At 35.0% G+C, this 25,214-nt stretch overlaps 1 protein-coding gene across 1 annotated transcript in view; it reads left to right on the top strand.

Moving 5' to 3' along the window:
* Arfgef1 (ADP-ribosylation factor guanine nucleotide-exchange factor 1 (brefeldin A-inhibited)) overlaps window positions 1–25,214 on the top strand; it is an 86,761-nt gene that overhangs the window by 5,374 nt on the left and 56,173 nt on the right. Inside the window, exons 4-14 of the mRNA XM_013034476.1 lie at window positions 376–522; window positions 1,776–1,955; window positions 2,311–2,587; window positions 6,801–6,911; window positions 13,688–13,863; window positions 14,691–14,824; window positions 19,750–19,984; window positions 22,371–22,470; window positions 22,576–22,715; window positions 22,818–22,926; window positions 23,748–23,949. Coding sequence (XP_012889930.1) covers window positions 376–522; window positions 1,776–1,955; window positions 2,311–2,587; window positions 6,801–6,911; window positions 13,688–13,863; window positions 14,691–14,824; window positions 19,750–19,984; window positions 22,371–22,470; window positions 22,576–22,715; window positions 22,818–22,926; window positions 23,748–23,949 — 1,811 coding nt within the window. The remainder of the gene's footprint in view (window positions 1–375; window positions 523–1,775; window positions 1,956–2,310; window positions 2,588–6,800; window positions 6,912–13,687; window positions 13,864–14,690; window positions 14,825–19,749; window positions 19,985–22,370; window positions 22,471–22,575; window positions 22,716–22,817; window positions 22,927–23,747; window positions 23,950–25,214) is intronic.

Genomic DNA, 25,214 nt, shown 5'->3' with positions numbered 1-25,214 from the left:
AAAGGAGGAGGCTACAATGCTTGATAAGAAATGTACTCATTATCTTGCCCATGTAATTGTAACCCCTCTGTACAGTATTTTCACAATAAAAAATAAATAAAAATGTTAAAAAAAAGACTTGGTTTTCTTCAAGCACTGTCTGATCAGTGATGACTTGTAGTCATTGTTTTCCGTTTTGTAATTCATATGTAAGTAATTTCCAGTGTTGATAATACAGTCTAGAAAAACTTTGTTTGGCACTTAGTTATACCTTTTATTATACCTTGACATTTTTGCATAAAAACGTTAATATATTCTCAGATATTTTAATTTATATTCCATTGTATACAAATAGTATAGTTAGTTTAATTGAGATCTTTATTTTGTCTATTTCAGAAACTTATTGCTTATGGGCACTTGACTGGCAATGCTCCAGACAGTACAACACCAGGCAAAAAATTAATTGATAGAATTATTGAAACAATATGTGGCTGCTTTCAAGGACCTCAAACGGATGAAGGAGTTCAGTTACAGATAATAAAGGTAATTCATTATGTAATGTGAATTTTTATAATACAATGTATGTACAAATAATACTTTTTAGAATCAGAAGAAACCTTCCAACTTAAAAATAGCACACAAGATGATTACCACATTCCAGTTATAACAGGCTAGTTGGGTTTTTTATTACACCCTATCAAGAAATTTTGTTGTTGAATGCCAAGTATTCATTAAAATAAGCATTAAAAAAAGCATTGGGTCCCTAGAATCTTCCCGAGTTTTTTGGTTTCTGGTGTGGTTTTCATACTTATTTTATTCTTCAAGTTTAGAGTGAGATCCTTAGACTCTACTAAATTTTTTAGTACTGTTTGGCCCCTTATAGCCTGACTTCTCAAGTCATAGATTAATATGTACACTAATTGTCTACCAGCTTTCATGATTCCATTGCACAATCCACTTAAATACTGTTCCAGGTTTGTGCTATAATGAGCCTAGGTGGTTGAATTCTTGCAAGTATAGTTATTAATGTTACTACTATGGTACTGTGCTTATATATCAGTGTAATTTTTAATCCTCTAAAATTATTTACATGTAAAAACATTCCTTCATGTGGTATATAGTCTCCTCTGAGCCTTTCCATTTTATTGATGTGTTTGTTTCACAAGGTATGTTCTAAAAAATGTCCAATTGTTTTGTCCTGTTTGTAATTTCATAGCATTTAGGGTTTAATCAAAATATATTGATTAGATATGTACTCATTAATTCTAACTTTAATAGTATTGTGTAGCATAAAAAGGACAATAGGGATATGTACACTAGTGAATTGGAAGATTCATTTAGGATTATTTAAAATGCTTGGTTCTAAAAGTTTATAAATACATTTCATAGTAATAATAATAGTCTTTTTAATCCTTAAAGTAAGAAAAATTTGAAGGTGAGATAAAGACACAGTAGTTACTCTCCAAAGTTGATAGATAAAACACATGAGGCATATGTTTTATGTTCAGCTGAGACAGTGTAAATACCATGCATTTTAACAAATTAATATTTATAGTGAAACTTGGCTTGGCATTAGTTAAATGGTGGTCTGGAGTTAAGAGGATTATGTAGAAATTACTTCCAGGATAAAGAAATTATTAAATATTTTAAGACTTGATGACAGATTTGACATATTCAGGGCAGGCAGAAATTCTGTATGTACTACTTGAATGTGATGATTGTTTCTGAAAGCTTTAATTCTAATATCAGTAATATTGAAAATACTCATATTTTTGTCATGAAACTTGTTTTTAAAGGCTTTACTTACTGCAGTAACATCACAACACATAGAAATTCATGAAGGAACTGTACTTCAGGCTGTGAGAACATGTTACAATATCTATCTAGCAAGCAAAAATCTCATCAATCAGACAACAGCCAAAGCTACTCTTACTCAGATGCTAAATGTTATCTTTGCACGTATGGAAAACCAAGCAGTAAGTATTTTTAAAAACGTTATATAGAATACTGCAAGCATCAAAAATAGAAAGGACTTTACAGGAATTATATTGAAATCTTTAGGATGCTTTCTACTTAAACTTCTTACTGTATTGTGTTTTATTTTGTTCAGTTTGTGAAATTTCTTGTCTTCTTTGACTTTGGATAGAAGTATGAAATGAAAGATACTGATGGAAGTCTTTATGAATTGATTTTTTTAAAAAATTTATATGAAGCCTAGATGCAAATGTAGATGCAAGGTGCTATCTCTTATGTAAGATTTCTAATTGGATGAAACCTATCCTTCTTGCTTTTGAATTCCTTATTGTAATAGCAGAAATTATTTCTTCCCAGTTGCAGGAGGCCAAACAAATGGAGAAAGAAAGACATCGGCAACATCATCATCTGTTACAGTCTCCAGTAAGCCATCATCAGCCTGAATCACCTCAACTTAGATATTTGCCACCTCAGACTATTGATCATATATCTCAAGAACATGAAGGGGACCTTGACCCCCACACAAATGATGTGGATAAAAGTCTTCAGGATGACACAGAGCCTGAAAATGGATCTGATATTTCCAGTGCAGAGAATGAGCAGACTGAAGCTGATCAGGCAACTGCAGCTGAAAGTAATCTTGGCAAGGGAATTGGGATGTATTTGTGCTAAGGGAAGTGGGTGGGAGTAGAGAGTTCCTGGTAAAGAATAGTATGATCTAGTGGATAACTTAATGTAATTGTGACCTTTTCATCCTTTAAGTTAAAGTTAATTTCATCCACAGAAGCTCTATTAATGATCTGGTGCACATAGTAGCATCTTAGTATAGTGTATAGTCTTCCTTTGGAGAAGATAATGACTTTCTAAAGAGTCATAAATGTCTTAGCATATTAGGACCTTTAGTTTTCTCCTTAGTTTGATAGCAAACAAGGAATCTACTTACTAAGATGTTTTTAGGAAGTTGTAGGAAATCATTACAAGTTTAGAAAATATTGTGGTCAGAAAATTACTGAAGCTGGTGCTGTGGCTCACAACGGTAATCCTAACTACTTAAGAGATGGAAACCTGGAAGGTTTTAGTTTGAGGCCATCTCACACCAAATTTTTGAGGCTACATCTCAGTAGGAAAAGCTAGGTGTGGTGGTATGCCTGTCATCCTGTCAATGGCAGGAAACATAAATAGCATGATAATCTAGATCAGACTAGGTAAAAAGCAAGAACCTGTCTCAGAAATGAGCAAACCAAAAAGAGCTAGGAGCATTGCTCAAGTGGCAAGGTGCCTGCCTAGCAAGGATAAAGCCCCAAGTTCAAACAGCAGTACTGCCACAAAAGACAAGCAATGAAGCCAGGTATGGTATAATACCTGTTATTCCTGTACTCATGAGACAGAGAGGCAGAAGGATTCCTAGCATGAGGCCATATGGTGCAGAAAGTTACTCAGACTTCAGCTCAACTAACAAGGCAGGTATAGTGGTGTACATTTGTAACCCTAACTGTGTGGAAGGCATGATAGGAGGATGACCATTTGAAGTTGCCTCAAAATTTGACCACTTGAACCACAGCTCCACATCTTGCTTTTTAGTGGTTAATTGGAGATGAGTGTCTCACAGATTTTTCTGTGTAGGCTGGCTTTGAACTGCAATTCTGAGATCCTCAGATCTCAGCCTTCTGAGTAGCTAGGATTACAGGCATGAACAACCAGCGTCCAGTTTATAGATTCTTGTCTTACCAAAATAGTTCTTTTCACTGCATTTTCAAAGGAGCCAACTGAAAGATCTAATCTCTGATAAATCTGACATTTTATTCATCCCTTCATCTATACATTGAGTAAACACTTGTTGAACTTCTGTGTTTTAGTCACTCTATACTAGGAATTATAATTAAAGTGATTGAGTCATTGCTTTTAGTCTGTCCTATCCTCACTGAAGGATCAGGTGAGCATAAATGTGAGAATTTTCCCGGAAATGGCATACAGAGGGTATGTGTGCTGAGGAGAGTTAGGAAAATGCCTTTATATTGAAAAGGATAATGCTTTAGTTGAATCATGGTAGTGGGAGTAAAAATTGGTTCACCAGAAAATTTTGGAAAATTTACAATGTTCCCAAAATGTTGGGAAATTTTCTAAAGTATGATATGGGTGAAGACAAAGGAGTGGGAACATCTAGTGATAGGCACTTCAGCAGGTGTTTATAGAATTAATTCAGAATTATAAGAATTATAATTACCTCTGCCTATACAGATTTTTTTATCCCAATAGGTGAGAACCATCAGTTCATGATTCATACTCTAGTGTGTATCTCACACTTATTAGCTATGTGACTGTGGACAAGTAGTTTCTTTAAACATTCTTAATGTATAATGTATAACAAAGGCTTATTGCTAGTTACTATCATTCTATGTCAGTTAATGCATATGAAAATTTTAAATCACTAGTTATTTTTATGTCATTTTAGATGGGACTCTGCACAGTAATTTTAGCCAACTAGAGCACAGAAATAAAAAGCTTAAAAAGGGATGGCTCATGCCTATAATCCTAGCTACTCAGGAGGACATCTGATATTCACAGTTCAAAGCCAGCTAGGGCAAGAAAGTATGTGGGATTCTTCCATGAATGAGCAAAAAGGCAAAAGTGGATGTGTGGCTCAAATGATAGAAAGAAAAAGCTAAGGGACAGTGAGTAAGCCAAATTTAAGCCACAGAGCAGGCACGTGTGCGCAAACACATACACGCGCGCGTACACACACACACGGAAATTGCTTTTCAAGACCTTTCAGTCTCTGTTACACAGAAGAGTCTAAATGTTACTTTTATTTGCTTGTTTTATGAAATAAGTCTGCTGATATGACAAGCTTCTTTATCAGGTTTCCTTTTGTAATATTCATTGTTTGGTGGCAGACGTAGACTAGGAACACTGGGGAAATTAAGGGAAATTAGCATCCCAAATAGTGGACCTTTTCTTGATGAGTCCTTATCTGGTTTTGAGATGAGTGTAATGCTGGCTTCATAAAATGGACCAAAGACCTCAGTGTAAGACCTGAAACCATGAAACTATTACAGGAAGGAGTAGGAGAAACATTAGGGCTCCTTGGCAAAGGTAGAAAGATTCTGAGTAAAGATCCCAAAGCACAACAAATAAAGATTTGATGGGATTGCATCAAACTTAAGTTTCTGCACAGCAAAAGACATAGCTAATTAGGTTAAAAAAAAAGCCAGTTATAGATCAGACAGGAGTCTAATATCCAGAATATACATAGAACTTTAAAAATTATAACCTCAAAGAACCAACAGCCTATTTAATAAATGGCTAATGACTTAAAGAGAAACTTCTCAGAAGAAAAGTAAAAATGGCCAATAGACACATGAAGATATGCTCTGGCCATAAAGGAAATGCAAATCAAACCAATACTGAGATTATATCTCACGCAAGTTGCCATTATCAAGAAAACAAACATTAATAAATGCTGATGAGGATGCAGCCAAAGGGAACTCTAAATACTGTTGATAGGAATGTAAGCTTGTTCAACTAATCTTGAAAGCAATATGGAAGTTTCTCAAAAACGTAAACATAGAATTTCATTCTTGGACATTTATCTAAAAGATCACAAACCGGGTTACAGTAAAGCTACCTGCATAACCATGCTTATTGCACACTATTCACCATAGCCAAGGTATGGAATTGGCATCCAGATGCCTGAGTGGATCAAGAAAGTGGAATTTTACTCATGCATTAGAAAGGATGATATTGTGCCATTTGTAAAAAAAAAAATGGAAAGATTTGGAAAAGGTGTGTTAAGTGAATTAAGTCAGGACCAGAGAGACGAAGGATGCATGTTTCCCCATATATGTGGAAGCTAGATTTAAACTCATGATAAATATGTTAGGTGGTATGCAAGTGGTTACAGATGTAGTAACTGAAATATAAGAGGTTCATGTGAGAATTCAAATAATGCAATTCCCTAGAAAGGCAAAGTTGAAGCCCAACAAAATAAGCACAAAGAAATGGATACTTAGAAGAGAAAAGGTGGAGTCAAGGGAAAAAAGGGGTAGATGAATGTCAAGAGGGGAAAGTGAAGGGTGAGGAGTGCAGTTAAGAATGCAATGTATATCCTACCAGGAGGAGTGGGTGAGAATGTTGAAAGGGTCGCCATGAATCAGGATACATTCTGTCAATAAACTGCTTTGTTAAATGGCAATTCCTTTGTAAAACTACTTAAAGATAATAATAAAAATGAATAAATGGTAGTCCTTTACAGATGTAGGAAGAAAGAATAGTGGAAATAGAATCGATAATAGCTAATGTACAATCTGATGCTGTTTGGTAGGACAGTGAGTATCAGGACAAGGTCCCCAGATCTAAAAACATTCAAATTGCTACTTTGAAAACTCCCAGTGGAAATCTTGGTTTTTATCTGTAGACACATTATGTTAAGTTCTGTCAGTTTCCTGAGGCTATACAGAAGTTGTAAAGTATGGTTACCTGTTTTGTTTGTTATTCATAAAATTGAAAGATATTTACTTCTTTAAAAAGGTTTTTTTTTTTCTTTTGTGATATTGGAACTTGAGCGCTACCATTTGCCAGGTGCCTCCAGCTCTTTTTGTGTTTAATATTATCAAATAGGTCTCATTTTATTTTTTTGCCCGAGCCAGCCTGGACTGTTATCCTGTTGTAAAAGCAGCTGGAATGACTAGCTGGATACTCTACCATTTGAGTAACACCTCCAATTCTAGTTGTGAAGGTTTATTGTGTAATTGCTTAGTTATATTTTTTTCTTTATGTTTGGAATATTTTACATTTTCAGTAGAAGTTTTCAAAAAATAATGTTCTATTGCATTTTTCCTCTTCTAAAGCATTGTCTAAAAATGATGTATTGTATGACGGAGAAAACCATGACTGTGAAGAAAAGCCACAAGATATTGTACAGAGCATTGTAGAAGAAATGGTAAACATCATTGTTGGAGGTATTATACACTTCATTTGAAATGATTCTGTTTTGTAGGATTCCATCTGACCATGGAAAACTATTATTCATGTAACCAAAAGGGCAAAATTGTACACTTTTTTTTTTAATCAAATTAGAAGTTGTATGTGTGTCTGTCTACAAAAATAGAGTTGTCCTCTAGGGGATACTATCTAAAACTCCATCAGTGGAATCCTAAAACTACCAGGTAGTACCCAACCCTGTGCTTTTACTATACATATATAAAAACTATAGAAGCTATTTCCACCTAAATTAAAGCACTTAACCATGTATTATGGCCATAACATTGGCATTTTGACAGGCTCGAATTTCTTTTGTCCTTTTTCCAAATTCATGCTTATCATTGATCTTAGTAACCTTGGCATATTTTTTTTCTTATTTCCATTAAGTGTAATGCTTTTTACCACCTTTATTTTATTTGTTTTGTTTTTGTTCTTGTTTTTTGTTTTTTTTTGTCTTGTTGGTTGTGGGGCATGAACTTTGGGCCTGGGAGATCCCTTGGCTCATCAGCTCAAGGTTAACGCCCTACCACTTGAGCTACAGCACCACTTCTGGCTTTTTCTGCTTATGTAGTGCTGAGGAATCGAACCCAGGGCCTCATGCATACAAAGCAAGCACTCTACCACTGAGCCACCTTCCCCAGCCCTACCATCTTTATTTTAAAAGATACTTTTGCTTCTGTTAAGAACATCCAAACTACCAGTCTCACTACTTGGGGCCATAATGTATAATGAAAGTTGACTAGCAACTATGTAGGTTGGGAGATTGAATCTCTGGTAACTGAGGCAATTAAAGACTAGGGAGAGTATATACAGTGGTGACACTAAACAAAGGTTTGATACTCAACCCAGGTAGGGTGGAATGGATGGTAAGAAATATTCATCTTGCTACATAGATAGCACCCAATTAAGAACTTAGGCATATTTTTTTTTCTGGAATTTCCCATTTTCAGATTGCAATTACTAGTTGCTAACTAAAACAAGGAAAGGAAAGCAAAGCACAGATAAGAGAGGAGAAATTACCATCCCCCCGTTTTTCTCCAGCTTCAGTTATTTTTTATAAAAATATATAAATACGTTGTGTTATAAATACGTTTGTTAGGAATTTTTATTTTTTTTAATTCTTTTGCCAGTGGTGGCATTTAGACACCAGGCCTTGTAGTTGCTAGGCAGGAACTCTTCCACTAGAACCACGTACTCATCTCTATTCCTTTTGGTATTTTTTTCAAGATAGGGGTACTTCTAGGACTTGAGCTCAGGTGCTATCCCTGAGCTGTTTTTGCTCAAGACTAGTTCTCTACCACTTGAGCCACAGCTGCTATTCCAGCCTTTTGATGGCTAATTGGAGATAAACAGTCTCACAGACTTTCTTGCCTGAGCTGGCTTTGAACCACAATCCTTAGATCTTAACTTCCTGTAAAGCTAGGATTATAGGCATGAGCCATAGGTCCTGGCTTTGTTTTAGGTAATTTTTAAATAAAATCTAGTATTTTATGACCAAGCCAGCCAGGACCTCAATTTTCCTATTTATTTATACTTCCCTTATAGCTGTAGTAATAGGTGGGTACCATAACACTCATCTTTTTCTGCTGAGATTTGGTCTTGAGAACTGTTTGTCTATGAAGCCATAAATTTTGATCCTCCCCGTCTCCACATCTCCAAGTAGCTAGGATTACAATTATTGAGCTACCATACCTGGCTTCACTCGTGTTTTTCATAAATAGCTTTATTTTATTGAGGGTTATCTGAAACAAATACAAAGAGCATCTTCAGTTCATGATCCCTAAACAGGAGTAAGCATAATACCTTGCTACATATACTTTTAGAAGTAGGATTGAATATGTAGTGTGGATCTTGAATAAGAATATTGCTATTTTAGGTACACTAATTCTCATGTAAAACATTTCCTTGTTACAACTCCAGAAGCAAATATGTATCTGATTGCTTTCTCATCTTTTTCATCATTCTTATTTTTATCTAGCATATACTTTTGAAATATATACAATTGCTTATATACAAAAATTAAGATGTACATATGTATGTGAATATGGAATAAATTTGGAATGATTATACGTAGATTAATAAAGTAATAAGTTCCATTAGCAATAACCAGTTAAAATCCTGTTAAAAATTTGGCCAAAATGATCAGGTAGCAGGGAGGGTTATCATATAGGACATGACAGAAGTCTATGAATTTATACAAGTATAAAAGTGGTATTTTCACATGCTGGAAACTACATAGCAGGACTCTTCAGGGAGAAAAATTAGATTTGATATTAGATTAGATATTTCCAATATCCCAAAGTACTGAAGTGCTGTGTATGAGATGTGATGATAAACAGTAGAAAAGGTTATAGAAGTTTGAGATGAACCAACAGAATTATAAATTAAGATGTTGGACCTAATTCTAGACTGAATTAGAGTTTTCAGAATTGAGAAATGCAATTATTACAACTATTCATGAAGAAAAAGTCCTATAGAAAATCAGAACAATAATCTTAAGTCTGAATAGAACATTAACAGTGAAAATGGAACAAACAAACATGAATAGTAAGTGAGATCACAGGTATTGATGAAGAAGATTTTGTAACTTTGAATTAGGTAAAGAGAAAATAATTGTGTCAGAGGCCTTCAAGATTATCACAAGTTTTGTCAATTCACTGAGAAAGCTCACAGAAATCAATATGCAGTTGTACTCCTATTATAGCAAAAAGGTACAGAGCAAAATCATCAATATGAAGAGGTATGAGGAGGAACCTGGTGTTTTTACTTTTGGGAATCCTCTTTATTGAAGTCATGAGGAATACTTTAATTCCTCCTGCATTGTATTGTGAAATGAAAAAAAATCACTACTCAAGAAACGTATTAAAGCCTTCAAGATCAATATTTTTGAGGGGAGTTGTCACATAGCCACCCTTTGCTCAGCATATATTAAAATTTTAGACTCATGGGGAAAAAAAAATCAAACTTGATCAGCAGGTTTTGGGGTTTTTTTTTTTGTTGTTGTTTTCTTCCAGCTCAATGGCTGAAACACATACTTTAATTAGTTTTGGTGGAAGCCTCCCAAAATACAGGATCCTAGGTACAGCCAGATGCCAAAACTGAAAGTAGGTCTTTCAGCTAGGCATCAGTGCTCAGGTCTATAATCCGAGTTATTTAGGAGGCTGAGAGCTGAAGTTTGTGACTTGAGATCCTAACCTAGGCAGGAAAGTCTGTGAGACTCATAAAAGCTGAAAGTGAAGCTGTGGCTCAGTGGTATAGTGCCAGTCTGGAACAAAAAAATCTCAGGGATAGTCTGAGGCCCTGAGTTTAAGTCTCAGGACTGGTACCAGTAAAAAAGAAAGCTTTTTGAAGGATAGGCAATATCAGACCTGCTGTGTTTGCCTCATTTCTTTGTAGATGATATCCCAGTTTTTGAGCCTAAATAGATAATTTACCTGTAGATGATACTGTTGGTGGAATTAAGTGATGTTGGAGAAGTTACTTGGGAAAAAAATATTTACTTGGGAAAAGTAGCATTTATTTTTAGCATACTGAATTTGACCTTTAGTATAAAAGGCTTACAGAACTTACTGAAAAATGTAATGGAAACAGCTAAGACATGTCAAGGCAAGTGCTACAGGTGGGTGTTGTATTAATGTAAGCCCTTAGTACCTGAAAAATCAACTTAAAGGGGGAAAGATTTATTTTGACTCAAACAAGTTTCAGTACATAGTCACTTGCTTCCATTGATTGCACCAGAGTTGTGTTAAGACAGATCATTATGATAGGGACCAAGTTATAGAACAGAACAGCTCACTTCATGATGGATAGGAAGTAGAGATAGGAAGTATTAAGGATAAGGTATTTTTCAACAGCATGCCCCTTTCCAAATAGCAACATTAGGTGGATACCAGGCTTTCAACACTCGAGTCCTTTGAGGCATTTTCTGACTCCCAAAGATTCATGCTCATTTCTCACAATGCAACATGCATGTAGTCCATCTAAATGCCTAAAACAGTTCCAAAATTGTACCAAGTGTGGCTCATATCTATAAACCAAGCTACTTGGGAGGTGGAGATCAAGAAGAGATAGTAGTTTAAAGCGAACTCATGCAAAACATTAATGAGATCCCCATCTCAAAAAAATGTGCCTTGGTCTAATGGTACAAGTCTGTTGTTCCAATTACATAAGAAGTCTTAAGAAGGATCATAATTAATGCCAGCCTCAGGCCAAAAGAAAATAGTGAGACCTTACCTGAAAAACAACCTAAAATGTGGGGATGTCCCTGAAGTAGTAATATCTGCCTGGTGAGTGTGAGATACAGTACTGGCTAAACCCCAATACCTCCAAAACAAAAAGCAGCTCCAACATCACTGCCAATTCCAAAATTCAGGAATGAGGCTTAGAGAGGAAGGATAGGACCATGAAAGACAGAACCTCAGGGGAAAGAAAACAACAACAAAAACCCTTAAATTCTGTAGCTCATATTTACCCCCTGGGGCATTATGTGGGAGAACGTGAGATCCCCAGGGATTGGGCAGCTCTTGCCAGTTGTGATCTCTGGCTGCCTTTTCTTGCTTCCTGTGGCTTTCCACATTCTTAATATCTCACTTCCTGGAATTTCCATTGCATCTTTTGTTTCAGTCTCACAACTTAATGCTTTGCCCTGTCACGTGCTGCCTGCAGGGAAGTGAACCCTGCCACATGGCCTGGCCTCCCAGGCTTTCCCTTTTTTTTTGGTCCAGTTGTGGGGCCTGAACTCTGGGCCTGGGTGCTGTCCCTCAGCTCTTCAGCTCAAGGTGAGCGCTTTACCACTTGAGCCACAGTGCCACTTCCGGCTTTTTTCTTTTTGCTTATGTCGTGCTGAGGAATCAAACCCAGGACCTCAGGCATGCAAGGCAAGCACTCTACCACTGAGCCACCTTCCCAGCCCCCCAGGCTTTCCCTTGAAAGCTTCCTGGGTGGAAGTCTCCACAGCCCTGTTCTTGCATTCTGCATGACTAAAAACCAGCATCACATGGACAGCACCAAGGCCTGTTGCCAGCTTGAGCATTAGCCAGGTACCTTCAGACTATGGCTGCAGTGCCTTCTAAGTACCTGGAGGGCTGTGCATGTGCAGACACTTAGACAGCCTCTGTCAGTAGGGCTCCCAGAATTGTCTTCCTAAAGCAGAGTTTTTCAAATGAATTACTCCCTTATACACTTGAGCCAGCAGGTGCCTGCATGGCATCTATCCTGCTATCCTAGTGCAAAGTTGACCTCTTTAGCTACCACCTTCCTTATTTCTGATTTTCATGTGCTTCTTTTCTAGCCAAACTTCCAAGTTTTCAAACTCTTATACTCTTGGGTTTTGTTGTTGTTTTGTTTTTTGTTTTTGCTTACAATTCTTACCATATACCTAGCTTGAAATCAGGGCCTTGCACTCTCACTTGGCTTTTTCACTCAAGACTATGCTCTATCAGTTGAGCCACAGTTCTACTTCTACTGTTACTTCTACTTAATTGGAGACAAGGGGCTCATAAAGACTTTTCTGCCTGGGTTATGATCATCAGATCTGTTGCCTGAGCAGCTAGGATTAGAGATGGGAGCCACAAGCACTCAGCTTATATTTTACCTGTTGATGATCTTTTTCATGTAATACTTGTTAATTGCAAAATATTCTTTGGAATTATCCAGCTTAATCTATTGAAGAATGTTCCAGCTGAAGGAGCAGAAAACAATTTTGACATAGAGAAGCCAGAGCTTCTATACCTTTCCTATTACTTGAGTTACTTAGAAGTTGAAGACATGTTATCAATTAATAACAAAATCAGTAATAATCACTATTTATATATCTTTTATGTATGCTCTAGTGGTTCCTTGTAAATTTTATTTTTTTCTGTTTCTTATGAAGAAATTGAGAAAAAGATGAAATAACTTGAGTTAAATGGAAGAGATATTATAGGAGCACAAATATATTCCAGAATGTTTTTATAGTTTAGTATGTTTCCTTCAAACTAGTTTATCGTTTCTTTCAATTAATAGTATGAAAGGAGCAATTTCTTGGCAGATAGCTACTGAATTTCAGCTATGGGCATATATTATATGTTGCTCTTTACTTTTGTTAACTAATTTACAATATATACAGAGTGGTTTTGGAACTTAATGTTTTTTGTATTGTCTGTGTTCTTCTAGAAGTTATTTGTTTATGTTCATATTAATTTCAAGTATGATTACTCAGTGATCTAATGAAAACTTTTTGTGATAGTACAAAGACTAGGTATTCTAAAAAGGGAGGGCCTTGTGGTAAAAAAAAAATTGGGGGAGTACTGCATATGATATACTTCCTTTGGAAAACCTCATACACATAAGCAACTTAAAGACTATAACAATAACAATTTAAAAAACCCTTCCTTCATATTAAAAAACCTTTTTCCCAACATTTCCAAAACTATGGAATGTTCATTTTTGCAAGGAATTTCTCTTAACATATGAAGGCATTAGTGTTAATTGTTTATATAAATTAAAAAGCAAGTTTCTAAGCTTCTGCTTTGGCACATCTGTAGTAGCCTCTCATCAGCTGAGTTTATTACCAGAGCAATGTAAAGTTTATATTTGAAAGCATTCCAGATGTATATTTCCTTAATAGTAAATACGCTAACCTTCAAATGGTGCCAATATATATTTTGCTTCATTTTGTTTTTCTGCCACTGTTTGGTATTACATATGCTATGTTTTTTTAAAGAAGCTTTGCTTAAGTCAGATATGTGCATGTTTTTTATTCTTATCATTTTAGAGATGGGAGAAGGGACTACTATAAATGCAAATACAGATGGCAACATTGGAGCTATAGAGGATGGTAGTGACAGTGAGAATATTCAAGCAAATGGAATACCAGGAACACCAATTTCTGTTGCATATACACCATCCTTACCTGATGACAGATTGTCTGTCTCTTCCAATGATACTCAGGTATAAATGGGGTGAAGGAGAGGAAAGCAAAATTTGTAGTCTACCAAAACCTTGGAATAAATCTTCCCAGTTAAAGATATTTCAGTTTGAGGAAATAGAAAGTTTGGGTTATTTTTTCCCCTCATTGATATTAGAACAGTTTATTTCCTTCATATGCTGATGCATATATTTCTAACTAAGCTGTGTTATCTATGTCCATATCTTTCTACCTTCCTACCTTCCACTGAAATTATATTTTAAAAAAGCATTCTTTTTACATACTCACAAAACAGTTGCAGTATGATTGGGTAAGAAATATTTTAGCAATCTATGGAATCTTCATCTTAGCCATTGTTCATAGAGACAAAGAAATCAGTACCGTAGTAGTAACAAACTTCTCTGAAACTTGCTCTACTGTAACTCATTTCTTTATATTCAGGAGTAGATTCTCTTGACCTTCTTAGCAGTTTTAACTTTTGACTTTTAAACATTGTTATCTATCTCTACAATTGCCTTATTTCAACTCAGAGTAAATAAAAAATAGAATAAAGCAAAAGTAAAAAACACAAACAGATTTAAAGATAGATTTAATATATTTAAAGCCTTTGTATAGGTATTTTTCTCAGGGCACAATGTGCTAGTTATTTGTCAGTAATTTGAATTAGATAAATTTAAGAGTGATGGCAAATAAAATATTTTAAAAGAATATTTTTACAGGTATTAATTTCTTGTTGGGTATGAGAACAGCATATCAAAGGTGGGATTACTTACCTGCTAGTGAATTGAATTGAATAAAATAGTTTGAAAGGCTGAAATATTTTATCTTGGCAAATGTCTTTGTTGTTTAGGAATCCGGAAATTCTTCAGGACCTTCACCTGGTGCTAAGTTTTCCCACATTTTACAAAAGGATGCCTTTCTAGTATTCAGGTCATTGTGTAAACTGTCAATGAAACCACTGTCAGATGGACCACCAGATCCAAAGTAAGTCATTAGCTTCTTTATTTGACAAATAGAAGTTTTAAAGCTTGAAATATACCATTATAATGGTGTTTATGAAGGTGTTTGGGTTTAGGTTTGTCTAGTGGAACCTTAAGTTTTGGGGAGGAAGAATATTTTACTTAAATATATTGGATAAAATTATATTTATTGAAATGAACTCCCAAGAAATGGAAATAGAATTTTTTTCCCCTTTGTTGCTGTTTATTTGACTTCGGGAGAATGGGGAGGACATCACAAAGGAGAAGACGAAGGTTGAAAAAATGCATTAGTGATACTCACTTGACACTATGTTGAAAATGAACTATAAATGCGGATGGGAGGGAAAAACTGGGAAAGAACGAGGTAAGAGGTAACACTGTTCGAAGGAAATGTACTCATTACCTGACTTTTGTAACTAACCCTTCTGTACATCCATCACCTTTACAATAACAATAAACATACATTGGAAAAAAGTTTAAAGTTTTAAAGCCACCTTATATTATTTCACAAAGGTAGGATTTCAATATAGAATAGTACTTAGTGCATACTAGGTGCTGTGTAAATATTTTATGACTAAATTCTTATTGCTGTGTTGTAATTAGAAGTCAGTGTAGCTTTTTCTCAGCTTCATGGTAGGTGTCTTAAAAGTTCTAATGAAAGACAATGTCTGATAAGTCTTTGTATGACAAAGGGAGGAAATTCTGTGTGTGTGTGTGTGTGTGTGTGTGTGTGTGTGTGTGTGTGTGTGTGTGTGTGTGTGTGTGTGTGTGTGTGTGTGTGTGTGTGTGTGTCTTTGTATGACAAAGGGAGGAAATTCTCCGTGTGTGTGTGTGTCTTACATTGAGGGCTTAGGTGCTGTCACTGAGGTTTTTGCTGAGGTTTAGCACTCTGCCACTTGAGCCACAGCTCTACTTCAGGCTTTTTTTGGTAGTCAATTGGAAGTAAAAGTTTCACAGACTTTCCTACTCTGGCTGACTTTTCTTCAGATCTTAGCTTCCTGAGTAGCTAGGATTACAGGCATGAGCCTCCAGTACCTGGCAAGAGGAAATTCTTTTGAGAGAGGAGTGACTTGTGTAATTCCCATCAACTACATTATTCTAAATTCTAGGAAAGTACTATTTTTTAGAAGTCATAAATAGTCAGATTTTTCATATGCTTGAAGTTCAAGTAATTTCTGCTTGCAGTTGATATTAAGAGTTTTAAAAATGGCTTGCTATTATGTAGCAGAATATATTGCAACTTGATAGTTTAAGAAATTTCTGAAAAAAATCTTTTGGAAGAGCCAGGCTTGTAGTGCACATTTTAATTCCAACTACTGGGGAGACGAATACCTGTTTGAGGCCCACCAGATAGAAGTGCAAGATCCTACCTGCAAAGCAACTAAAAGCAGGTATTGCTCAAGTAGTGTTCAAGTAATAGAGCACTTGCAAGACTCTTGGAGGAAGAAAGAATAAAAGATTAAAGTGTGTGTGTAATTTATCTTTAACTATTTAAATTATCTTTAAGTAGTTGTACAAAAGAGTTGCCATTCAACAAAGCAGTTTTTGAATACAATATATCTTGATCAATGTCACCCCTTTTAATATTCTCACCCATTCCTCCTAACCCACTACTTTCCTTGCTTTTCTTTTGTTATTGGTGGTGGTGGTGGTGGTGGTGGTGGTGGTGGTGGTCTTGGGGCTTGAATTCAAGGCCTGAGCTTCTTAGCTCAAGGCTAGCACTCTACCATTAGAGCCACAGCTCCACTTCTGGTTTTCTGGTGGTTAATTGGAGATAACAGTTAAATGAACTTGACTGCTTGGGCTGGCTTTAAACAGCAGTCCTCACATCTCAGCTTCCTTTGTAAGCTACCTCTTTCCTCGCTTTTCTTAATTTTGTAGGATATACATTGAATTCTTGATTGCAGATTAAATGCTATTTATTAAGAGTATTGAGATAGGGACAAAATGTAAGCAGTTCTACTTTAATTACAAAAAAATCAACTTCTCCTGTTTTAATTGCTAAGTGCTAATTAAGGAGACTAAAGATAATCACAACAAAAATTCTGAGTTTTGCAGACCACATCATAGTTTCTATGGGTTTACTTTGTCACATTATTTTGGTTTAGGGAAAACTTTTTTTTTAGGTACAGAAGTAGAAGATTCTAAAATTTTTTTCTGGATCAAATCCTGAGAGTCAGAAATGCATGTTATTTTCTGCATTTTGAAAATGCGAAAAATAGGGTAAAATAATTTTTTTCATTCAAAACGTGACAATTTTAGCTTTGCATGGTTCTGCACTGCCTGTGATCCCAGCACTGGAGGTAGAGGCAATAGGATTATGAATCCTGTGCCAGCCTGTTCTCCATAGTGAGACACTATTAAAAAAAAAAGAAGATAATTTTGATCTCTTAATTCTGATTTGACAAAGACCTATGTTAAGAAATAAAGAATGGGAATGTTGCTTAGTGGTGCAGTGCTTGTCTAGCATGCATGAAACCCTGGGTTTGATTCCTCAAAAAGTTGGAAGTGGTGCTGTGACTCAAGTGAAACAGAGGGACCAGGGGGAGGAAAGAAGGGAAGGAAGGAAGAGAGGCAGGGAGGAAAGGAGGGAGAAAAAGAAGGAAAAGAAAGAAAAGAACAAACTTAGGAATTTTGTATTACTAAAACTCATGTCTGCCATTATTTAAAAATTGTGATTGGCCAGGTGCTGGTGGCTCAAGCCTGTAACCCTAAGCTACTCAGGAGGCTGAGATCTGAGGATCAAGGTTCAAAGCCAGCTCAGGCAGGAAAGTCTGTGAGACTCTTATCTCCAGAGTACCGGAAGTGGAGTTGTGGCTCAAGAGGTAGAGCATTAGCCTTGAGCTGAAGAGCTGAGGGACAGTGCCCAGGCCCAGAGTTTAATACCCATGGCGGACAAAAAAAAAAAAGAAAAAATTGCGATTGAAATTGAAAGAAATTAAGGGCTCTGTCTTAGAACCTATACCAAAGATAAGGTATAATTTTTTTTTTATCTTGAATTTTTATTTTGTCAAAAGTTCAGTGAACTTTTGTGGTTAGATAATATTCGTTTTTGTCTTTTCTGGCTTTTGCTAAAATGATGACCTAGGAAGTGTGATCCTTTCTTCACTTGTTAATTCTTTGTACATAATAGTTATTTAAATGCTTAAACACAAAAATAGCCTTTGGAGCACTTTTGCGTACAATGTAAATCCCAGGGATATAAAGGTAACAAGCACAGTGCCTAATTTCTAAGGTAACTGAGTAAAATAGATGATTATGTGAAGCGCATCTGGTGGAAGCAGCATTTGTGTGAGCCTTGGAACACTAGAAAATAAAGACTGGAACTTAAATACCTGCATTTTCTGATAGCTACTTAAATTCTTACCTGTTGCTATTTTACCTACAATTTTTTGTACTGATATATTTGTTGCACATAATTCTAGACTCAGAATAATAGCTATCTTGGAAATATGACTGTGTAATAAGAAGCCATGATACCATAGGCTCTATTTTATATTTTTGGCAGTACTCTACTGGGTTTGAATTCAGGTCTTTGTACTTTCCAGGCAGACACTCTATACTTCTAGCTCGTTTTACGCTGGTTATTTTTGAGCTAGGGTCTCACTTTTGCCCTTATAGTCTAGACCACAGTCCCCCATATACGCTTTCACCATTGCTGGGATGACAGGTACATACCATAATGCCCAGCCTTTTCTGTTGAGATGAGATCACATAAACTTTTTGCCTAGTTGGCCTTGAACCTTCATGTTCCTACTCAAACAAGGTGGTATTTTTCTTGTGATACAGTTTATATAAAGTTAAGTATTCCTGTTAAATACGTTTAAACAAAATTTTATGATGGAAATCTTAATATTTAATATTCTAGGTAAATATGACTACATACAGCATTTGGAATAAGATTTTTGAAATTGCTAGAGCATTAAAGTGTGGTTTGTTTTTGAAATGTTCCTTGGGACCAAAGGAGTGTTTGGACATAAGAGAACTATTTTGATAGGAAAGTTTGTGTTTGTGAAATTTAAAATATATTGATCAAGAAAAAAATTCAAATTATAAGCCAGTATTTTTCAGCTTTTCATTACAAAGATGTTTAGAATAAGTGGCTCCAGCTATTAAGATATTTGGTGGTGGTGGGGAGGGTTGGGAGGTGAGGATCAGCTATAGGGCTTGAACTCAGGGCCTGGGAGCCATTCTTTAGCTTTTTTGCTCAAAGCTAATGTTCTACCACTGTGAGCCACAGCTTCACTTTGTTTCCAAGTAGATAAGTGGAAATAAGACTTTCCTGCCTGGGCTGGCTTTGAATCACAATGCTCAGGTCTCAGCCTCCGGTGTACGTAAGATTACATGTATAAACCACCAGTGCCCACCCAAGAGACAGTTTTTAAATGTTCTAAAAGCCTATATGTTTATTTCAAAAGAGCAAACACCTTCAAGTGGTTATTTAAAAAGTAAGTTTGGACTAATAATATTAATGCAACCAAAACTTTTTATTGATTATGAGGAATTTTGAGTAGTGTAACTAGTAAAAATATATTGGAATTCATATATGCTAAACATGATACTTGGTCTGAGAAAGGTTACAGTGATTTCTAAGGAGAAATATAGAGGTGAAAAAACAAAAACAAGGCATAAATACACAAGTTACTCTAGTGAAACAGAAGGCTGATATTAAGTATTTGTGAGAGATGTTTTTTCTCATTTATATTGTGAGAGATGTTTTTTCTCATTTATAAAGTCTGAAATTATGTGGTACAAGGAAGTATATCCATGGTTAGTAGCTTGTTCTTCTTCATATTGTAGAGTTTTTTTCTTCCTCTATATTATAGAAGTTTGTGAAATTATGTGGTACCAGGAAGTACCTTTGATCAGTCTGTTACTATCATAATGGTAAACTTGTCCATATATTCAGTTTCTTTTTCTATATTTCAGGTCTCATGAGTTACGCTCCAAGATTCTTTCATTGCAATTACTTCTGTCCATTCTGCAGAATGCAGGACCTGTTTTTAGAACAAATGAAATGTTTATTAATGCTATTAAGCAGTATCTTTGTGTTGCACTCTCAAAAAATGGAGTCTCATCTGTTCCAGAAGTTTTTGAGCTTTCTCTTTCCATATTTCTTACTTTGTTGTCAAACTTCAAGACACATCTGAAGATGCAAATTGAGGTCTGTTCCATATTTAGACATTAAAGTTTATTTTTATTGGTTATTTCATTTGTTTTATCACAGATTAATAACATGCTAGAAACTGTCCATAATTCATAATAATATTTGTATGCTGTCATGTATTTGTATACACACATATATGCTTACATTTATTATTTCTAAAGTATTCTTCCAAGATTTTTAAAAACAGTAACATTTTTTGTGGTTTTAAAATGTATTGGGAGATTTATAAAGCTAAACTGAAGAATCTTCCAACCATGTTGGAACATATGTGGGCATATCAGTTCCTAAGATCTTTTTTTCAAATAACTCTGTATTTGAAATTAGAACTTCATATTTTATAGTTTAAATGAGTCTTTTTTTGTTGTTGTTGTTCTGTGTGTTTTGACTTTGTTGTTAATTTAGCAGTTCAAACCAAAGTTTGAACCTAAAGCCTCACTCTTGCTTACCTTGCTTGTTTGATTGGTATACTACCACTGGAGCCACCCTTCCAGCCTAGCTTTTTGGTAGTTGATTGCAGATAAGGAATCTCACTTTTTTGCCGGGGCTAGTTTTGAACTGAGATTCTCAGTTATCAACCTCCTTGAGAACCAAGGTTTAAGCACCCAGCATGTAGTAAAAGACTTTCAGTGTAATATGATACAGCAGCTAAACAATAGACCTTTGGCATTCACTGTTTTTTTGTTTCAAGAATACTGCTGTTGAGTAAAAATATGAAAAAATTCAAGATGCATAGAGTTCAGTGCTGTGCTGTAGGTGCTTGATTCATTTTTTTCCCCTCACACTATTCAACTTGTGCCAAAGACATGCCCCATGCAGCAAGTTTAAAATGTTTAACATGTAAGCACATTATCTTTAATCTTTCCTTTGGGATACCATTTGCTTCTTCAGAGGCAGATTTCATAAAGGACAAGGAAACACCTTTGATTGAAACAATAAAAATGAAGGACTGAATGAGCCCTTCTGTAATCCTCTGAGACATACAACACATACATGAGAATTCCAAATTTTTTCAAAATTTCTAATTTTTTGAAATTATTTTTCTGAATCACACTTGGTCAAAACATTTGTAATGAATCAAAAAATACTTTGGGCTTACTGTGTTTTCTACATCATTTTTCTTTCTCCTCAGCTCTCCAATCTGTATTGTATATTATTCTGTAAATTAGAGAGTTCCAGAGTTCCTTTATTTACAACACTATTACTATCTTTTTATGGTACACTTAGAAAGAAATATGTAACTTTTATTTTTTAGAGTTGGGGCCAAACAATAAATGTTTTCTTAACTAGTATCCATTAAAAATATTTTACATGGATTAAAGGAAAATATTTTCATTTAATTCTTTCCTAGTAGAATATGTGTGTTAGACATTGTGTCCCATGTCAGCTTACTAGACATTTGACTGAGATTTGACAGTAACACCTGCAATTCCTGTTTTTCATTGGGTTACATGCAGTATTTGTAGCTACTATCGTTATTCAGGTTTGCAAAGATAATGATGTTGTGAAATGAATGTAGCATGGTTTAATTGAAGTTCATCAGTCTTTCTCCATATTGAACAGTTATATTTTCCTTTGATTAATCCGTATAGCACTCCTGTGAGTTTGCTACATCATTCTTGTGTTACTTCCTACAGTGTTGGAAACTGTGGCAACAGGACTATATAAGTATTTGTTGAGCACTTACTTCTGTGCCATGTAGCATGGACACAGTGTTTAGCCAGAAAAACTTGGTGACCCTATCCCTGTAGAACTTTAAGTCCACAAGACACACTTAATGTAAATAAGTAAGTAGAGATGTTTTGAGTTCCATGAAAGCAAAGTACATTATAAGGATACCTGACTCTTGGGAGGAGAAGATGCCAGTTATCTTTTATTACCTATTATTATTCCTAGATTCAGAAAATACAAATTCCACAAAATACTAAGTTCTTGTTTTTCAGTAATTCCTTCCTAAGTCACAGTCACTCTCCAGAATAATTTGAATTAAATTCTCAAAGCATGAGCCTTGAGTAAAAAAAATGAAGAGTATGAGATTCTGATTTCAAGCCATATTACTGGCACTCCTTTGTGTTTGTTAGTATTTGGTATGAAAAATTGTGTGAAATTGTCAGGCAATAAAAATTTTTACTTTGCAATTAGAAAAATATAGCAGCATGTAAGAATTAGATCCTTTTGAAAGTATAAGCTACATTTATATCTAGGAACCTTTAAGCCTGCCCAATATTAGAATGTCTGAAAAATATAATTGATGACAAAGTATTTTAATTCCCAGTTATTTTAATACTGAGAGTAAGAGACAAAACTTAATACAGTTAGACTCTAGAGGACCCTGGTTCCTAAATTATAAGTAGTATTTTAAACAGAAATTTCCTCATAATCATAGGTGTTCTTTAAAGAAATTTTCCTATATATTTTGGAAACTTCGACCAGCTCATTTGATCACAAATGGATGGTTATTCAGACACTGACAAGGATTTGTGCCGGTATGTGGAATTATTATTCTTTATTTTGTCTTACATTGAGATATTTAAAGGCCAAATATGTGTATGTTCTAAATACATATTAACAAAATTAATGTATTATTACAGATGCTCAGAGTGTAGTAGATATTTATGTAAACTATGACTGTGACTTAAATGCAGCAAATATATTTGAAAGACTGGTAAACGATCTATCAAAAATTGCCCAAGGAAGAGGCAGTCAGGAACTTGGTATGAGTAGTGTTCAGGTAAGAACCTTAAAAACATTTTCAAATTTAAAGTTTATCAAAGAAGAGAAGCATTTTCCTTAAAAGATCTAATTTCTATTCTGTTTATGAATTATTTTATAGGAATTGAGCTTGAGGAAAAAAGGTTTAGAATGTTTAGTGTCGATTTTGAAGTGTATGGTGGAATGGAGTAAGGATCAGTATGTGAATCCCAACTCTCAGACAACTCTTGGTAAAGTAACATTTTGAATTCCTAATTCCTCATCATTTTAAATAAATGATCCTTTAAAGGATAGTTGAAAATGCCATTAAAGTAGTATGTCATTTGTTAAGCACCAAATACTTTGTGTTAGAAGTCTAAATAACATTGAAATGCCTTATTTTCTTTTCATATTTTTAAATAGAATACAGTACTGCCTCTTTTATCTGTGATTTCACTTTTCATGTTTTTGGTTACGTGTAATTAACCATGATCTGAAAACACTATTAAATAGAAAATTATATCAGTCAGCAATTCAGTTTGAATAGTAGGATGAAATCTTATAATATCCTTCTCCTTCCTACCTAGGAAATAGGTCATCCTTTTATCCTGTGTATTCATACTGTTTCTGTTACCTGTCACTCTCTTAGTAGCCTTCTTTATTAGATCACATCATGGTAGTAAGGTACTTACGCTAAGGTGATCCTTATTTTACGTAGTAATGACCCCAAAGCGTTAGAGTAGAGATGGTAGAAATAGGGATATGCCAAAGAGAAAGTGTAGAATACAAAGATAAAAGTTTTTTACTTAATAAGGGAACAATACCATATGCTAAAGTTGCTTAGGTCTATGGTACAATAAGATTTGGGGAGCTATGTACTCCCACTGTTTATATTTTTATCTCTTACTATTGTATTTTATCTCTTACCATACTCAAGTTTTAACTTCTCATGGACATATATTATAGGTACAAATATGATAAGTACAGACTTCTGTCCTATTTGTGGCTTTAGGCATCTGCTAGAGATAATCAGGATACTACTCGACCGCTATAACAGGTTTTCTTCTTACAGGTCAGGAAAAACCATCAGAACAAGAGATGAGTGAAATGAAACACCCTGAAACAATAAACAGATATGGAAGTTTAAACTCCCTGGAATCAACATCATCATCAGGAATTGGTAGCTATAGCACACAAATGTCTGGCACTGATAATCCAGAGCAATTTGAAGTCCTGAAGCAACAAAAGGAAATCATAGAACAAGGGATAGATTTGTAAGTGTCAGAGTTTAAGGAGAAATATTACTGACTATCCCTCTGCCAGAAACATGTCACCTCTATCCTGAGTTTTCCTACATTATTATTTTTTTGGGGGGGAGGGGGGCGTGTCAGTCGTGGGTCTTGAACTCTAGACCTGGGCCCTGTCCCTCAGGTAGCACTCTCCCACTTGAGCCACAGCTCCATTTCCAGTTTTCTGGTGGTTTATTGGAGATGAGTCTCATGGACTTGCCTGCTGGGGCTTGCTTTGAACCATGATCCTCAGATCTCAGCCTCCTGAATAGCTAGAATTACAGGAGTGAGCCACTGGCACCCAGCTTCTCATTATTTTTATTGCTTTAAAATTACTATCTTATCTCTCTTAGATCTAAGAATTCTAATTATTCCTTATTTAACTCCCCTTGTTTATTGTAGTGTAGCTCAAACCGGCTCTTAAAATTGTTGTCTAAACATAACATTATATGCTATTGATGAACATTGTGTACTTCTGCATTTTGTAAATTTGGTTCAGTTATGAAAATCCCCTATTATATTTCAGGTGACAGCTTAAAAATTTAAACTTCGAAACTATTAGTAGTTAACATTGGTTTTATATTTTCTCCAACTGTGTTATAATTGTACTAACTACTCTTCTTAGTAATACACTTGTTATTGATTTCATTTTGATATATTAAGATGATTATCTCTTTCTCAGCCTGATTACTGTACTAGACTCTAATCTTGTGAAATCAGTTTTGTTTCTAAGTTTTGTGACATTTGCTTGCTTCTGGGCTATTTCCTATGCTGACAGCTGTTTTGTCATCCTTCTTATTCTGTTTTTTTCCAAAGGTGCAATAAGGAAAAATTTATTTTTTGGCCTCTGATCCTGACTCTAGCTACTGTAAACTATTTAAAGTCTTGTTGTGTGTTTGCCTGTTTTGCTACTTCTGCTTTAGAACATTTCTTTCTGATGATACTTAAGCAATGCCTTTGGGTAACAGTTGAAGTATTTTTTTTTCAGTGCTAAATATGAAAAATGTTGACATATATATATATATATATATATATATATATGTTGTAAGATTGTAAAGTCTTAACAAAGTTGACTCATTAAGTAACCATCAGAACTTCTTTCAAATTGTTCAGTCTGTATAAATCTACATCCTGTCTGTTCTAGATACACAGTTTCTAGGTAAAGTAACTGAATGAAATTACCCTTCCTTTCTCTCTAAGGGGTTTATTGTTTAGTATGTATAAACAATTACACATTTTGAAATTCTGCT

Source organism: Dipodomys ordii, unplaced genomic scaffold (genome assembly GCF_000151885.1).
Source record: "Dipodomys ordii isolate 6190 unplaced genomic scaffold, Dord_2.0 Scaffold190, whole genome shotgun sequence".
NCBI classification, from domain to species: domain Eukaryota; kingdom Metazoa; phylum Chordata; class Mammalia; order Rodentia; family Heteromyidae; genus Dipodomys; species Dipodomys ordii.
The sequence above is the reverse complement of the archived record's forward strand: the minus strand, read 5'-3'. Positions and strand labels throughout refer to the sequence as shown.